The sequence below is a fragment of the Nyctibius grandis genome, chromosome 1 (assembly GCF_013368605.1).
Source record: "Nyctibius grandis isolate bNycGra1 chromosome 1, bNycGra1.pri, whole genome shotgun sequence".
In the NCBI taxonomy this organism is placed as follows: Eukaryota; Metazoa; Chordata; class Aves; order Nyctibiiformes; family Nyctibiidae; genus Nyctibius; species Nyctibius grandis.
In genome coordinates, this window is record NC_090658.1 from 21,442,277 (window position 1) to 21,459,276 (window position 17,000).

Sequence of the window (17,000 nt, forward strand, 5' to 3'; positions counted from 1 at the left end):
ACAAAAAATAAATGTAGCAGCTGAAAGCTGGATTTATTTCACATGCCTGAGTGAGAACAAACTGAATCTGTCAGTCAGCAAAGGGGAGTTACAAGCAATTGTCTCTCAAGAGCACTGAACTCCACTGTGGATGGGAATGTTTTATCTCAGCCAAGCATGGGCTACCTATGCATTTTCATGTCATGTTCCCAGGTAGTAAAAGAAAATTAAATCAATCGTAAGGTTTGTAATGAAAAGTGAGTATATATCACTTCATCAACGCTACCTCTCAGCTAACTTTGTCTTATCAAGGAGCACAAGGATGAGATCATTACCTCAGATGCACCTTCTCCAATATCCCCTTAGGTATTTGGGACTGATCTCACATTTCAAGGAACAAAACAAACCTGAAAGAGAAGAAAAAATTTTCCCAGAAATACTTGTTTAGGGAAGGTGTCTCCTGCCTTTTAGCAAGTTTAGCTGTTTTGGAGGGGAAGAGTTCAGCCTTCTGTCAGAAGTGGTCTCCAGTTCACATTTGGCAGCTCTGGGCACCAAATCACTAAGAATCAGTTCTTGCACACAACTAGTTAGTACCAAGGCAAAAGTTTCAGTGCACTAGAGACAGACTTAGGAGAGCTAAAGCTGAAAACAATTCAACATTCCAGTGCAACAGTAGATTAAATAATTGCTGAAGAAAATGCTTGTAAGACCCACTATTGGTATCACAAGAAATATTTTAGGAAACTGCTTTAAAAAAAAAAAAGACAACTATGGATGAAAAATGCCCACTTAGCATTTCTTTCCTACAGGGAGGAGCCTCAGCTCTCATTTGAGCCCTTTTTCTGATTACTATTCCACACCAGCCTTTTTAAACAATGTCAGTCAAGGAATCTTACCTGCTGTGCCTTGTGTAAATTGCCTTTAAAATACTTTATCATGCCAAAAAAAAAAAGGTCAAAAATTGATTAAACAAACACAATCTGTTTTCCCCCAGCAGGCTCACTGCTATTGCTTTTCCTTTTTGCCCTGTGTCTTCTGCCTCTTTACTGGTTATACAGGCAGTAGAACTGGCAAATGGTCTGGGATAGTTAGGTCTAAGTAAGCCTTGCTCATGATGCATTAGCCCAGTAAAACTTAGGCCCAGAAGTGAAAATTCCCCAGCAGAAAACCCCTAACTTCAGTTACCACCTTTAACAGGACCGATCTTGATGTGGGTTTTCATCGCTGCAGGTTGCTGGATTGTTGGCTTCAGTGAGTCTCATTGCAAAGGCAGGGGTGCACCCAAAAGCACACATCTATATGGTGGATTTGCCTCAACCTTTACAAAAAGTGAAGGATGGAAGGAAAGAGTGCTCTGCATTTCTCAGGATGGCTCTTGATGTGCCCAATTTTAACAATGGGAACTTCTTGAGGTTGCACTGCTGCCCAGACCAGTTCTCACTCAACCATGTCATCTTGTAACCCATCACCAGTCCTAGACTAAAATGACAGACTAGGATTTGAGGCCCTACTGAAATTTGGCGCAGGAGGGACAGTGAGGGTTGAGTTTGAAGTAGTCCATGGGGCACTTACTGAAGGAGAGCCAGACAAGGCTTCGCCAGCACGTTTGCTCCTGGCACAGAGACCACCCAGCTCACACTCATCCCACCATCTGTGGGGATGGACAGCCACCATGCTGGGTTCCCATCTGTGCACTGCCAGTTCCTGTGCTGCAGAGGGTCCTCCGACTTGCACCTGCATCAACATCAGCCAAGAGGAACCCTAAAATAGCACCCTGCAAATTTGAATGGGAAGAGGGAAGGAGAAAGCCTGATTACCTTTAAGGCAAATGGCCCTTTGATATCAAATTCCCAACCTCACAGCAGCAGCCTAATGGTCTCTGGGGTTCAATGTGGCACCAGATGGGATGGGAAGCAAGTCAGTAAATGGTGCGCAGTGACCTAGCATCACTGCCACTGGGTGGACAGGCTGGAGAGGTTCTTCTTTCTCATGGCAAGGCTGCGGGCCAGGTCTGGGGCTCATCCATGGAAGCGTGGAGCGCTCCAGCGACACGGGCCAGCTTAGGAGTTCATGCATTTCAGAAACACACTAAATAAACAAGCGGACCAGGGATCGGTAACCACTGCTCCTGTAGGAAATCTATGCAATGAAAAAGTCATCAGCCCTGCCTTTTTTTTATCCATTCCTCTCATTCCTCAGATTGAATTTCTTTCCATGCCATGATTTCCCACCCCTCAGTCGTCCCCCCCAAACGTCTGTTTCCTTCAGAGCTGCTATATTGGCCACCAGCAAGGAAGAAAAAGCTGATAAAAGATGATACACCACTCTCATTATTCCATAGTTTTCTCTTGATGGATTTAGAAAGGTCCCGAATGCAAAGAGAAATTAAATCAACAGGTAGGAAGAAAGATGCAAAGTGAAATTCAAGATGCTGGAAAGCTGCTTTTCTCCGGAGGTCCTACTCTTCCCTCCGTCCGGAAGACAGGAAAGAGCAGACTGTTCGTGACAGAGGAGAGAAAACTTCTGGGTGTCTTTAGGGGAAACTCAATCAAAGAAATTATTTTCCCACAGACCAGAGCTGAGCAAACCTTAATGGCTTTTTCCTGATTGAAGAATAAATCAACTATTAATTTATGACCTGAAGTGTATATAACAACCTTCCAAATGTTTTCCAGTTCTGCAAGTAGAGATACTCAGGTCCTTTCTGTTTGAGTTTGATTCTCACCAGCTAATTCAGCTAATGGGCTAAATATTCCTCACTAAGCTTCATGGGCTGCAGCTTAAAAAAAAAAAAAAATTCTTAATTAAAAAAAAGGCCAGCCATGTGTTTCCAGCATAATATTATATGTGTATGCATAGAGATCCACATGTATTAGAGATAAAGTTAAGTGTAAGCACATGGTGGGCTGGAGGGGAGGGCATTTGCGTGGGGAAGCCAAGGGCCCATGTGCACGTTATTAGCGGGGGGGGGACACTGTACCCTGCGAGCAGAGGCAGCGCAGAGGGGCTGCTGGGGTGGGGGGGCGTCAGCACAGACCGTCGCTGCCGGGACATCCCGTTAACTGGACCTCTGTGGGACTGACAAATGGCTCTGGATCGCTTTGTTTATTTAAATGGAAGCCAACGTTTTAACAGCAATAAAGGGTGGGCTAAATAATTCGCCGGTCCGGCTATTAAGGCGACTATGATCTCTGAAATATATGGGCTGCGTTTAAGAAACTGAACCCCGCCGCGCCTCCGTTTGTATATACACTCTGTTTGGGCAGCCGGTATAAATTGTAAAATAAGATGACAATATTAGCATCTTCCCTTGGCTTCCCCTCGCCGAAAGAAAACCGCAGAGGGAACGCTATTCAAGCATTTCCTTTATGCTCATAAGTTAATCAAGGAACATCAGGGAATAAGACAGTTTTATAGCTTTCCAGTAAAATGCGATACAACTCGGAGACACTGAGCGATTTTACAGTCACCTTTCCAAAGTGTGGCAAACAGAACAACAAAAAGGAAAAAAAAAAAACAAAACACCAAACCCTAACCAAGGTTTGCTCCTGGCTCTCGAAGGCTGGCAATGAGGCTGCAGGAGAAAATAATGTGTTTGTGACTCCCGAGCCAACCGCTTACGGACAGAAATAACAACAGTAATGAAGCCCCGGAACATCTTGAGCAATTTATGAGAGGATTGTGCTCAAAATATTAAACGCCGCCACAAAAAAAAAAAAAAAAATTACGCGATCGCTGTTGCTTCAAAGTCAGGGCTCGATCCTGCCACGGGTGGGTTTTTTTCGTTCCGTGATGCCTTTGGCAGCCCCTATCCCGTGTGCTGCTACGTGCTATGGCCGAAATAAACCGTTTTCCCCCGTAAGGCTCTGTGCGTTTGGCTGGGGCGAGGAGAGGCGGTGGAGCCCCCCAGGGAGACCGAAGCCTCCCCGGGCAGGTCCCTGCCTTACCCCGGGGCAGAGCCCGGGCTGAGCGGGAGAGCCCCTGCACCGCCGCTCGGTGCCGGACCCCCCCGGGATCATCCCTCTTCCAGGCGGAAACTCCATCACCCCTCACACCTCTGAGGCTATAAAGACGACGGTCGGAATAAAAAAAATACCCCAAATAAATCCTCCTCTCCCCTCACACCTTCGCCACCCAGGCCTGTGGAAACGGGGGAAGAGGGGGAGCAACCCCCCCCCGAACATCCATTTCAAAATGCGGGTGGGCTCCCCCGCATCCTTCCCTCCAGGTACGCCCGGGCAAACACTTGCCCAAGATCCCCCTTCAAACGCTTGTGTGAAATGACTTTCCGCCCTTCCCCTGCTCAGCATCTCTGCTGCCTCTCCCCAGCGCTCCCTGTTTTTAGGTTTGGAAGCTGTTCCCGCACCGATGCTTCATCAAGGGAGGAGAGGAAGGGACCGAGAGGGAACCCGGAGGGTCGCCGGGCACCCTCCACGTTTGCAGCCAGGCTGCACCTCCGAGCCCGGCTCCTCTCGGCAAACATCGCCGGTGCATTTCGCTTTTCATCCGCCTTTCCCCCCCCTCCAACGTTTATAGCTAAACAAGTTCACAGTTTACACACAGTAAAACGTCGATATCGCGCTTAATGGTCGCGGAGAAAAGGCTCTTCGCAGGGATCCTCATAAAAGCCCTTTATTTAGTTTCGAGCATTTTCTTGTAATCAATAAAAGTTGGCTGTTATCTCCCGGCGCGTTTAGCCGGGAAGTTTATTGCCTGCCGGGCGGATTAAGGGCGAGACAGGAGTGCACCATACAAGGAAGGGACTCCCGAGTCCCTAGATCCGAGGCTCGCATTCATAAAATATAACCATCCATTACGTTGCCGATATCTGGAGCCAGCAAATATATACAGACTATAAATTGTCGCCGGCGGGGTGCGGGCCGGGCGCGGGGGCTCCGCCCGCCCCCATTCCTCCCCGCGCCGGGGGGGCGCCGGGGGGGTCCCCGGCCCATCCATCACCGCCGTTATGACTCCGCGATGCAGCAAATGGGTTGTGTAAAGAGGCAGCATCTGACAAGGTGGCATGGCTATCCTGTCCAAATGATGCATAATATTAGTATTAGGGCTTAGATCATCGCATGCTTTTAAAATCATCACTGCTAACTAGAGAGGGGGGGGAGTCCTGGGGGCTGCAGGGAGCAAAAGTTTCCATGTAGATAATGATTATAGATGAGGGGATTTATGGGGAGGGGTGCGCGCGCAGATAAACACGTCTACTGTAGCCGGAACGAGGGGCCCGATCCGGCCGGTGCCGCGGATCCGCCCTCCCCGCCCGGGGCGGGTTGCGGTGGCGAGGGACGGCGGGGGGCGAGGGAGACCATCGGGACTGCACCCTGCCCATCCCTCCCGGACACCTCTTCAAGGGCTTGCTTGAGGAGAAAGTAGAGACCCTTCCTCACACGCCGCCTGCTAACCGGCCACGGCTGCGGTCACAGGCACCAGTGGATGGGGGCGGAAAGGGGTTCTCTGGGTTTGGGGAAGGGGCCACTCAGGCCAAACCCCCCACATCAGGATCTGGCCTTGGAAATATAGTATGGTGAAGCGAAGTGTACCAGGATGTTTTCGTGGAGACGGGCCGGCTCCCTGCTGCATCTTATCCTCCTTCTTCCCGCTTTCCGGGCCTGGGGTCAGGCACAAGCTGCAGGCTCGGGGGTCCCGATGGATGTGGGGGGATCTGTCCCGGTCCCGCACGGATCAACGCCCTCCATAGCCCAGCTTAAATCGGGCAAGGCAGGGCCGGGCGGGCACCCCTTCACACACCTGCAGGGAGCTCGCCCGCGGAAGGGTTAAAGGAGACAGTGCCTGAGCCAAGGAAAGAAAGGGAGAAATGGAGACCCCGGCTCCTGCCTTCCCCATAGACCCCACCGCCACCTCCCTGCCCGGCGCACCGCGGAGCGCACGGTCCTGCGGGGCTGCGGCGCCGTGGCAGGCGGTGTTTCTCCAGGAGAGACGGCTTTGGGCTGCCGCTCGAGTCAGAAAACATAAAAGTGAGGGGGAAGAAAATGCCTCTTAATCTGGCATCTGCACTGCCACCTGGCCCGGGGCCGGTACTGGGGCACGGCCCGGGGTGCGGATCAGCAGAGCCTGGGGACAACGGTGCTGTGAGGAGGATAAAATCCTCGCTCGGCGTGATTTATCAGTCATCTCTGACCCCTGAATAGTTGACTTACATGGCTAGTGACACATTACCCGGGAAATGGGGCTGGCGTGATTTGTGGAGCCTGTCTCTCCCCGCCTCGACCCCTCTTTTCGGCTGCTGGGTGCAGGAAACCCTCCAGCCCCTGCGCCCCCTCCAGCATCGCCATCCACTTTGTCACCCTCATCACCCCCATCCCCGCATGTGGGCGGCCGGGGTAACCCCACCGGGCCCGGCCAGGCGGAGAGGGGTGGTCCCGGGCAGCCTTGGCTTTTGGCTGCCGAGGGGAGGCCCTGGCCATCGCTGGGGGGCGGGGGGTGGGAGAACAGGCGATGGCAACGCAGGCCGAGATGATCTGGGACTCGGCATAGCTGGAGGGGTGTGATAGCTGGAAACCTTTGATTTGGGGTTTGACTGGAGAACGGGGGTGGAGGAGGGTGGCCTGGGTTTTTTAAGGCAAGCAGAAATTTGATTATAGCGTACGGCAGAGGTCTGTGATTTGCGGTGAGCGGATTTCATTAACTACGGCCGTCTGAGTTCCGGAAAACCCGGTCAGGCCCGCGGGGCTGGGGATGCAGATGACCCCGAGGGCGGGCGGCGAAAGGGGCTCGGCCGCGGCGCCGGTGCTCCGGGCCGGGAGAGCCGCGGCGGCTCCGGGCTGCTGCGGCCGGGGGGCTGGCACGGCCGCGGGCACTGCCCCTGCCGCTCCCTCGCCTCGGCTGCCTCCGCAGCCCGCAGGCCCCTGGGATCGGCCCGGCGGGAGGAGCGGGCGGGGGGGTGGCCGCTTTCCCCGCTGCCCCGGAGGGCAGGGGCAGCCCCGGCCTCTGCGGTGGGTTTCTGCCGAGGGGCCGTGGGGCATAGGGATCCTTTTCCCCCACCTCCATCCGTGTCACCTGCTGCAGCCGTCACCGAGGCGGGAGGAGAGTGGGCTGGTTCCCCCCACCGCGAGGTTTACCTATGGCGTTTCCTTTCGTGATGATGATGATGGTGGTGGAAGCAGCAGCGGGCAGGAGGTGCCCGCCCCGTCGGGGGCTTTCGGGCTGCCTGGCTGCCCGCCGGCGCAGAACTGGTATCGGGTCTAATTGCCGTCAACGAATGTTACCGGCAGAAGAAAAAACAAAAGCTGCCTCCAAATATCCCGGAGCAGAATTTGGCAAGGCTCCTAAAGACACCAATTAGCAAAGGCTAAACCCATTAATGAAGTGGCGGCTCTCTGGTTTCAGCCAGGTGGTGCAGATCAGAGCGCCTGTATCTGCAGCAGAGCTCCGCTTCCCTCCAGCCAGGACCTCACAGAAAACCTCCACATCAATAATACCCTTAATGGATCTCATTAGGGCTGGGGCCGCCAGCCCCGGCCTGGGAGAGCAGGGGAGGTGAGGGGAGCAGGGAGGCAACGGTCCCCGCCGCCGCGCCGCGGAGGGACGAGCTCCCTTCCCCCGAGGGGCGATGGCCGGGCGGGGCCGCCGCTCCCCCCCGCAGGTACCTGGCGCTCCCCGCTACCTGGCTGAGCTCATGGGTTTGCAAACCCCTTTTCTAGCCGCTCTTTCGAGTAAAGGAAATCTCGGCATCGCCTCGCCGGGCTCACAAATCCCCCTATCCCTTCAGCTGACCCACCTCGGCCCGCTGAGCTACGAGCATCCTCGGCCCCGGAGCACGCTCCCGGGCCGGAGCTGTGGAAAAGGAGGGAAGGGTCTTCTGCAAAATTGATTTCAAAAGAAAAACGTCTAGACCTCACCTCTGTAAAAGGGGACAAGGGAGAAGGGAGGAAATATTTCCGCTTCAGCTAGGGGAAAAAAGAAAAAAAAAAAAAGGAAAAAGGAAAGCTGGGGTAGGATAAGCTCGGCCGAGGTGAGCTAGAATATTTAGCTAATGGAGGTGAACTATGAAAGGAGACTTCATATTTCTCTCCGAGGAGTCTCTCCAGGTCCGCAGCCGAGAATACACACAGCAAACGTTGTACGTGAATTATAGCTGAGGGTTTGCTTTATTTGAATTCACTGGTGTTTATTTAAGAAAGTGAATAAAGGTTTTGTGTAAACAGCCATTATTTCTGATGAGCGCTCAACAGCAATAAGAAGAGGGTGGTTTTTTTAGTCGAGATTGTGGCAAAAGTTGACATTTCGGAGATTGCAGTTTGTCTTGCCGACGCCAGGCAGTCCCGAGGCATGAGCTGCAGGGAAAGCTCTGTGTGCCTGCGAGTGTGAAACGGCGATGCCGGGCGAACCGGGGTCTGAAAACAATTATTTTTTAAGACATCAGCTTAAGCCCGACATTAAAATAAAATAAAAATATTTTCCTAAGGAGCGGGGCCGGCCTCGCTCAGCTAACGAGGGAGGCGAACTCCGGTTTCGCTGCCGCCGGCCCCGCGCCCACGGGGCTCTGCCGGGGGGGCAGCGCCGACCCAGCGTGGCCGCGGCGGACACCCCCCGCACACACCTCCCGCCGGGCGGGGCAGCGGCGGACCCCAACACGAGCTCCTCGCCCGGCCCTTTTTGCACCGTAAATCGCTTTGCTTAAAATATTGCGTCTGTTTTGGTTTGTTATTGTTATTTTTTTCTTCTAAAGTGGCTGTTATTTCCGAGCGTGTCTCGAGTCTCTTTCTTTGGAGTTGGGAGGTTTTTGGTAAGAAATCAGGCCAGAAGAATGGACTTCGTAATGCAGCGTCTGGGGGAAGGTGGGGTAAGCTGCCCCCCGGGAAGGAGCTCGGCAGGAGCTGACTCTGACCGGCCCGGCTGTGCTTCTCTTGCCGGTGTGGATGCTCGCAGACGGGGCTGGCAAGTCGGAGCCACACGGAGAGGCCTCCCTCCCGCTTCAGTATTAATCCGATTTCCCACACATGCCACGCAGGGAGGAGGAGGCAGGGAAACCTCTGCTCTCCGTGCGGCTGTGTGTATCGCTCCCGTTTCTTGCTCTCCCGTACAACCTCTCACCTGAAATAAGTCCGAAAAATCTCTACCAGGCATCAGGGAGGGGAAAGGGGAGCGGGTGTGTGCCGGAGAGCCTGGCCCGGCCGGGACAGCGACGACCGGGGGCAGGGCCGGGAAACACCCCCCGATGCCTCCGAGGGGACCCCGGCCCCCGCCGGGCAGGGGGAGCTGCGCCAACGCAGAGCCGTTGCGGCGGGTGGGTGCACCCAAGGGATTTGGGATCGGCTGGCGCAGGTCTGAAAAAGATTCACAACGGATTTAGAGGGGGTAAAGAGACACCCCGAAAAGCTGCGACCCCCACAGGTTAAAGACCAGCGAGGAACCGGATCGGCGGGGGAACCGTGGTCTCGGCGTTTCGCCTTCTGAAATAACCAGTATCAAAAACCTCTCGCGTTATCAGGCGATAATAAAGCAAACAAAAAAGGGGCACCCCCAGGCTTTTTAGGACCCGTTCTAGGGCGGTGTTGCATTGCGCTACGGACAGGTCAATTTCGGCATTGAACGGCGACCGAGCTGCCTGCAGTCACGACACCGTCCCGACTTTTTCCGCAGAAATTTAGCAGTAACTTCAGCCTCGCAGGACCGGGAAAACTCCCTTCCCTGTCGAGACGGGCACAAATCCTTCCATCCGCCCATCTTTCCCCAAACTCATTTTCGTGGGTTTGCTGTACCTGCCCGAGGACGTGCACAACGGCAGCAAGGGGGAAGAGGGAGGGGTTTTTTTCGCCGTCGCTGGCGGAGAGGAAAAAAATACCCTCCCGGCTCCGCCGCTTGGCCAGAGCAGCAGCCCGAGGTGTGCGGGTCTTCCCTGGGGCAGCGGTGCGCCGAGCACCAAAGCCTGGAAGCGGGCGAGGAAATTTTAGCCCAGCTCTTTCATTTGGATCTGAGCATCTTTCACCGTAGCCTGAGTCCCAGCAGTGTTATTTTTTCCCCTGTAGCCGCATTATCTTAAAAAGGTGCCATAAAGGCGCTGTCCCTGCTCTCTCCCCGACCCGGGGTCCAGGCGGACATTGCTCTCCCGTTATTTGGGGAGGCCGGGGCCGGGGTGGAGCGGGGGGAGCCTGCCCCTGCGCAGCCAGCCCTGCGCTTGGAGGAGGCGCAGATTCCTCTAACCCAAGGGAAGAGAAACTGTTTCCCGACGCTCTTTTCCTCTCTCATCTGACAAGAGCCACCTCAAACCCCTCTCTCCTGCAAGGGTTTGTCTTTAGGAAACAAAAACAAGAGGCAAACAAATTCCTGCGTGTCCGTGAGCCGCACCACGGCGGTTTACCGGAGGAGAAACAGTCATGTTTGGCTGGACATCTGTCCGGCGGCTTCCCTTGCTCTTAGAAGAAGTTATAACCCCTCGAGGCAGTCCTCGCATTGATTGGCACAGGAGCGGCCCGAGGAACAGCCGCTTTTTGGGGCTGGAAGCGAACTGCAGGGTCCGTGTTGAGCCTCGAAAAATTCGTGACGCCCCCCATTTCCTCCTCCCTGACAATGTCGTAAAGGCAGAACCAATTTACAAGCCCCGTCCCGATCCTTCCCCCGATGCCGCCCCCTTGCCTGTCCCAGCAGGGCTTGGACGGGGATGGCGCCCCGGGCGCGCTGCCCTGCGCGGGCGCTGCGCGGCCCCCCTGGACATCCCCCTTCCCGTCGTGACTCCAGCAGCGCCTCTGCCCGCTCGGTTACACCTTATTTACCACTTCACCAGTCCCCTCTTCGCCCAGCAAGCTGTCATCTTGGCTTGCCGTTTGCCCCAGCTCGTTTTCTCCCAGGGCTTGTGTCGGGGCATGCTGTCGGAATTTCCCCCTCCTTCCTCAGGTGTTTGCTCCTGCCGGAGTGCCCCTGATAGCATGGGTGGCCCCGAGGAGCGTGTCCTCCCCAGCAAATCCCCCCGGCCCCGAAGGATTTCCCGCCTGAGCCCTCAGGGAAGCAGAAGGCGAGGGCCAGGCGCTCGCCCGCCTCCACATCGCCGGAGGACACCGGGAATTTTTCGGCCCTTCGCGTTATTTCTCCGTCTCCCCTTTCTTTCTAACGGTGTCACACGCTCGGCGCCCATCGGCCCAGCATGGGGCGGGGGGCGGCTTCACTTCGCCTGCCCTCGCCTTAACCTCCTTGGGCAGGATTAGGCCTCCCCCGGCCCCGTGAGCATTTGGAAACAGAATTGCTCCGATTCGGGCCCCGCAGAAAGCCCTGAGGCAGAAAGCACGCTTCCCAGCGGGCAAGGAGAGGGGCTTCTCACCGCTGCGGCTTTCGCTTTAATCGGTGCTGCTTGGGAAGGGAGGAGGGGGAAGCAGGCCGGCTGAGAAGCGGCCCCCCCGTCCTCCCCTCTGCCCCGGGAAGAGCGGAGCACCGAGCACCGCGGCGCTTTATTTTTTTTTCCGAGGAGCGAAGCCGACGACGAACCCGGGCGGATCCCAGCCTGGACCCCAAGGGAGCCCCGGCGGAGCCGCCCGGCCGCACGCCCCGGGAGCTCCATGCGCTCCCTCCCGGGGAGGGCACCCAGCCCCGCAGCACCCGCCGAGGGAAGGGGAGAAGCCGCCGTGACCTTCCCCCCGGCGCAGCCCCGCGGGGGTCCGCGCTCCCGCCCGCCGCCGCGGCTAGATCCTGCGCTCGGCCCCGCATCGCCCCCGCGCACAGCGCCTATGTGACGTCACAGCGCGCCTCCACGGGCCGCACAGTCACGCTGTGACGTCACACAGCACTGCCTCCCCACCCCGCCGCGGGGGGCTTGCGGAGATCTACACGGCAAATCGGAGCGACACCAAAGCAAAGCGAAGCAAACCCGACCCCCACACCGCGCCCCAAACCGGCCCCGCCGGCTCTTGGCAGCGCCCCGGGGAGCCGCGGGGAGTCAGGCGGCCCAGCCCCGCCGTGCGTCAGAAACCAAAAGCCACCTCACAAGGCACATACACATACGCACGCACATGCGGATCTACAAATGTAATTGGCAACTTTCTCACCGGGGGCACAATTTTGCGTGATCAAATCCCGGTCCTTGTCATCGCCTCCGTTAGAAAAGGACGGGAGGAAAAGGGAAAAAAAAAAAAAAGAGAAGGCTGCCTCGGGAGGCTTTCGAGGCGAGGAGGGACAGTGGCTGCCTTAGAGGGGGGCGAAGGAAGCTGGGGCAGCCTCACTGGCCCTCTCCTCTGGTCGAGAGACTGACGTGGTTACAAACCATAGCAAACATTTTATTTACAGGAGAGAAAGATAGATATATATATATATTTATATATTTTGTCAGTGCAGTATTTCTTGGCCGGATTATTCGAAGCAACATGTTGCAACCAATGAGGACGTTGGCAAAATACTTCACATTGTAAATTGTTTGGGGGGGGGGCGGGATTTCGGAGCACGTTTTCGGAGTCCTTCGCTCGGGTTTTCCTGGAGAGGACACGGGGCGGGAGACGGAGAATAAAATAAAATTTAAAAGAAAAATTTAGAGCATTCCCGCTCTCCTGCGAGCAGCGCGGAGGGAGAGGCAGCCGCCTCACGCACAGCCGTCCCGGGGCTGGGGCTCCCCGCTCCGCCCGTGTCCTCGGCCCCTCGCCCCGGGCCGGGCCGGGCGCTGGCCGCGGGCCGGTGCCGTGCCGCCCTCGCCGCGCTCCCGGGGCGGAGGAAAGGAGATAAATTAGCGCGCAGGTCCCGGGCGCGGATGCCGCGGGGCCTCCCCGTCTATAGGCCGCTCCGCGGCTCGGGGCTGGCGGCGGCAGCGGCGGGCGGTGGCGGGGAGGGGAGGCCGGTGCTGCCGGACGGCTTGCCGGGCCCGGCGGCGGGCAGGCTGCGCTCGGCGCCCTCAGTCCGTTCCGTGTCACTGGGGGCCATGTCGAGGGAGTCGGCGTCGCTGCTGTCGCTGTCGCCCTCGGAGCGGCTGGGGCTGCGCTCGGGTTCCCCGGCGGCGACGGGCGGCCCGCCGGCTCGCTGGGCCGCCGGCTCCGGCTCCGGCGGCGGCTCCTTGTCCTTCTGGGCCTGCGCCTCCTTGGAGTGCCGCCACTTCATCCGCCGGTTCTGGAACCACACTTTCACCTGCGGCCGCGCCGCCCTCAGACGGGCGGCACGGCCCTCACCGCGCACCGCACCGCTCACCGCACCGCGCACCGCGCGTCCCCAACGCCTTCCACCGGGGACGGGCAGCAAGGGGAGAAAAGGAGGCGCCTCCCTCTGCCCACACCCTTACGCGACTAAGGTGGCTTTATGTTTTTATCCTTCTCCTTCTAGTTCGCGTGTTTAAATACCAAACACACCCCGTCCCCTGTTGTTTTTTTTTTATCTCTCTTTCTACTTCTTCTTCCAGGAAACCAAATCTTGCTCAAGAAACCACAGCGTTATACAATTCTGTGCGCTGCGGGCCCTCAATAGTGGAATCATTATAGAGTGGCGTTTAATGATTCCGTTTGAAGAAGAATTTTCACTTCCCCACAACTAAGGATTTCACAACGCAGGGAGAGATTTAGAAAAAAAAAAAAAAGAAAAGAAAAAAAAACAGGGGGACATTAAAAATAGTATGTTCGCTTCTACTTCCTTTGACCTAAACTGCCTCCTACAGCGAGGTGCACTTCAACAAAGCACACGCTGGTGATCTGCCCCGGCCCCGCTCGCCTCTCCGCTCGGCCTGCTCCGCGGTGGCCAAAAGAAAGGTGAAAGCTCCGCACTGGGCAGTGAAACGCCGTGGAACCTGAACGCAGGAGATGCTCGGGGCGAGGTCCCGCTCCTCAGCCAGCCCGGACAAAGACTGAGGAAGGGAAAACGCTCTGAAACCGCCTTCCTCACCCCTCACTCCCCCCCAGTATCCCTCTAAACTGGAAGTAAGAATTGAAATAAAACCGAAGTCGTCCTTACTTGAGCATCTGTCAGCCCCAGCATTGCCGCCAGTTGCTTTCTGTCCGGTTTGGTGACATATTTCTGGATTTCGAACCGTTTTTCTAGACCTTTCCTCTGCAGGTTGGAAAAAACAGCCCTAGACCAGGAGCGTTTCCTCTTGTAGGTCTGGGGCAGCGTGTCCTTGGTTAAAACTGCATACGGACCTGGCGAGGGGGGAGAAAAACGGGGGGAGAGAGAGAGGGAGACGGCGTTATTAATATCGATGCCTGAAAGGGAGCTTTAAATTGATCAAAATAACAGCTGGATTGCAGTGTGCGGGGAAGGCCCGGGCCAGCGTGGCCCTGCCGCCAGCTGGGTACGAGGCCTGTCAGTGTGTGCTTCCTCGGGCAAGGATGGAGCGGTTCTCCACCCGAATTTCTTCCTCTCCCCCCCTCCCCCCACCCGGCCCCTTTTCTCTCAGCCCAGTTGTTATTTGGTACTAGATGGGATGGTCCTCTGGGTCAGGCCCTAGCCCTAGCTCTTCCTCCCCCCCACGCAGCCCGGCTTTCGCCCAAAATCTGAGCCTCGCTAGAAAATATACGCCCTGGCCTTTCAAAAGCGCCTGGCGAGTCCCTCCCGGGAGGAGAGCGCCTGAGCCGGGGGGGCTGCTCTGGGACGGAGGGCCCTGCGCCACGGGAGGGTCGACGAGGGACGAGATGTACCTGGAAAAGTATCTTGAAACTGGTGCTGAACTGAGCTTCTTGGGTTTGTGTTTAAGGGACCCAGAATAGCAGAGGCCTCGTTAATGGGGTCTAGAGACGCGAAGAACTGGCCGGCGGAAGGCTGCAAGTTGGGGAGATGAACCCCAGTTTGGCGGCTGGTAGTTAATAAGGAGGTCAGATCTGTGAGCACAGGAACAAGGAGAGCTCTGTTATACCGCGGTCGAAACCGACACCCCGGCACGCTGCGAGCTGCGGGGCCGGGCGGAGCGGGTCCCCGGCCGGAGGGGCTGGGGAGGGGGACCGGGGCAGCCGCCTCCTGGCCCCAGGGGCTCTCCTCGGGAGAGGCGGCCGTGCGCCGGCGATCAGACATCCTCCGGTATCTTTAGTCCCTTGGCCAGGATGTTTACGCGCCGCGGGGGGAGATGGATTGCAGCGAAAGCCTTTAAAACGGGCTGTGCCCCCGGAGGCAGAACCCCGGGCCCGCGTTGGGCAGCGGAGGCCTTTTCGGTCGCTAATTTTACACTATCGCTGTTTTTTCCCAGCGGCGCAAGCCCTGCGCGGGGCCGGGGCGGGGAGGGGGAGGGGGGAGCCGTTTGAGTGAGCGCTATTAGAAACTCGGATTTATAACGCTTTTTTAAAAATAACTCTTTTCTCGGCTAAATGGAAAAGTTTTCAAATCGCGGGTATCTACAGAGGCTAAAAATAATGACAACAACATAAATAAAAGAGCACCAAGCGCGCTAGGGCGGCAAGCGGGCAAGCCAGTTTCTCTACCTCTCAGCGTGTTGCCTTCCTTGACTTTGGGGTCAAACTCCGCCGATAAAATGCGGTCGATGCCGAATTTCAGGTCCTTGCTGGCGGGCGCGGGCGCCGAGCCCTGCGTCTGGCCGCCGGGCACCCGGGCGGTAGCCGGGGCTCCTCCGCCGCCCGCCGCCGCCGCTGCCGCCGCCGCGGGGGACCGGTGCTGCGGGGGGCGGTGGTGGTGGGAGTGGTAGGCGGCGGAGAGAGGCGAGAGGCGCGGCGGGAAGGCGGCGGCGGCGGGGACGTCGGGGGCCACGACGGGCGTGGGCCGGAGCGGCGAGGGGGTGGCGTGGAAAGGACCGCCGTGGTGGACGGCACCCAACGCCGCCGGCATCCCGGTGCCGGGACCTCCGGACAGGCTGTCGGTGGGTCCTCCCGCCGCCTCGCCGCCGGCGTGGAGGATATCGGCGATGCAGAAGGATGGCTTCTTCGCCGCCGCGGCGTCCAGCGGGAAGCAGCCGCCGGCTGCCGGCCCCGATGCCGAGCAATACGCCGCTGACCACAAGCTGAAGTTGGAGGCGTAGAAAGGAGCCAGCCCGGCCGTGTACATCCTTGCCCGGGGAAGGGACGCGCCGCTCGGCAGCTCAGCTCCCGGGTACGCGCCGCGGAGCTGCCCGCTGCCCCGGGCGCATGGGGAGGGATGGCCGGGGCGAGAGGCGGCTGGCGGAGCACTTGCCGGAGGGGCAAGGGGGGAAAAACCAACCACAAAAAAAAAAAAAAAAAAAAAAAAAAAAAAAAAGAAAAAGGTCCCCAAAACCCACGGCGAGACGGAGAGAGCGAGCGGGCGGCGAGGAGCGGCGCAAACAAAACAAACCCAAACCAAACCCCCTTTCCTCGCACTGGGGGATTAAAAAAAAAAAAAAAAAAGAAAAAAAAAAAGAAAAAATATCCAACCCTCCCCAAAACTTTCTCTGGCAGTGACACTCCCGGCTCCGGAGCAGCTTTCGTTCCCTCCCCACACCCAATCCGCGATCCGCGGGGCCGGGCAGCACCGCCCGCCGACACGCCCACGCAAGGCCGGGTCGTGGGTACGGGCCAGTTGCGCGCTGGCGGCGCGGTGGCCCGTACCCACGACCCTGCCCAGCCCGGTTTGTCCCGCAAGACACCCACTCTCTCCCCACCACCACCTCCTTAACTTCCACCCTCGACTTGGAACCCCCTCCCCAAATCAGCGCAAGGGCTCTGCGCTCGCCGCCGCGATTTCCAAAACGTTTGAAAGAAAGGCGCAGGAAAATTCTTCGCCATCGGAGGCAGGTCCGTCCTCTTGGAAATGATTCCCAAGGAAATGTGTTTCCTTCCCGGATGAATGAGGCTGGGATAGTCTAGAAGAATATGAGTCTATGCTCATGCACGCAACATATGTATTTATGTGAGCTCCGAGCTTTTCTGGGCCCAGGACACGTTGGGTCCTGCATTAGCAGCGACTAATTAATTAATCTTATCTTGTCGACAACGACATTTAATAGATTTTTACCGTGTTCTCCAGCCGGGTGGCTGCGTCTGCTTTCACACCAATTTCACCTTAAAGACTAATTTGTAATTTTGCAAACCTTTGACAACCGATTACCCTCTTTTTTTTTTTTTTCCTTTTTTTTTTTTTTTTTTTTTTAGAATACAATCTTAAGCTACATTCGCGGCAATATTTTAGGGACA

At 56.9% G+C, this 17,000-nt stretch overlaps 1 protein-coding gene across 4 annotated transcripts; it reads right to left on the reverse strand.

Annotated features, from left to right (window-relative positions):
- Window positions 1-11,755: 11,755 nt before the first annotated feature.
- HLX (H2.0 like homeobox) lies at window positions 11,756-16,190 on the reverse strand. 4 transcript variants are annotated; one of them, XM_068403045.1, is made up of 4 exons: window positions 15,321-16,190; window positions 14,547-14,726; window positions 13,864-14,048; window positions 11,756-13,032 (listed from the first exon to the last, which is right to left on the reverse strand). In XM_068403045.1, the coding sequence occupies exons 1-4, from the start codon at window positions 15,895-15,897 to the stop codon at window positions 12,700-12,702; spliced, it is 1,275 nt and encodes a 424-aa protein (XP_068259146.1). In that variant the 5' UTR covers window positions 15,898-16,190; the 3' UTR covers window positions 11,756-12,699. The 4 variants fall into 4 exon arrangements, with proteins under 4 accessions (XP_068259146.1, XP_068259138.1, XP_068259166.1 ...); XM_068403037.1 differs by having other exon boundaries at window positions 11,756-13,050; XM_068403055.1 differs by having other exon boundaries at window positions 12,963-13,756.
- Between the last annotated feature and the right edge of the window lie 810 nt (window positions 16,191-17,000).

Coding starts and splice junctions, on each gene's coding strand:
- HLX (XM_068403037.1), bottom strand. CDS start 15,897: ATGTACACGGCCGGGCTGGCTCCTTTCTACGCCTCCAACTTCAGCTTG. Junction 14,727..15,320: donor GGAAGGCAACACGCTGAGAG/GTAGAGAAACTG, acceptor CTGTGCTCACAG/ATCTGACCTCCTTATTAACT. Junction 14,049..14,546: donor GTTTCAAGATACTTTTCCAG/GTACATCTCGTC, acceptor CCCCCTCGCCAG/GTCCGTATGCAGTTTTAACC.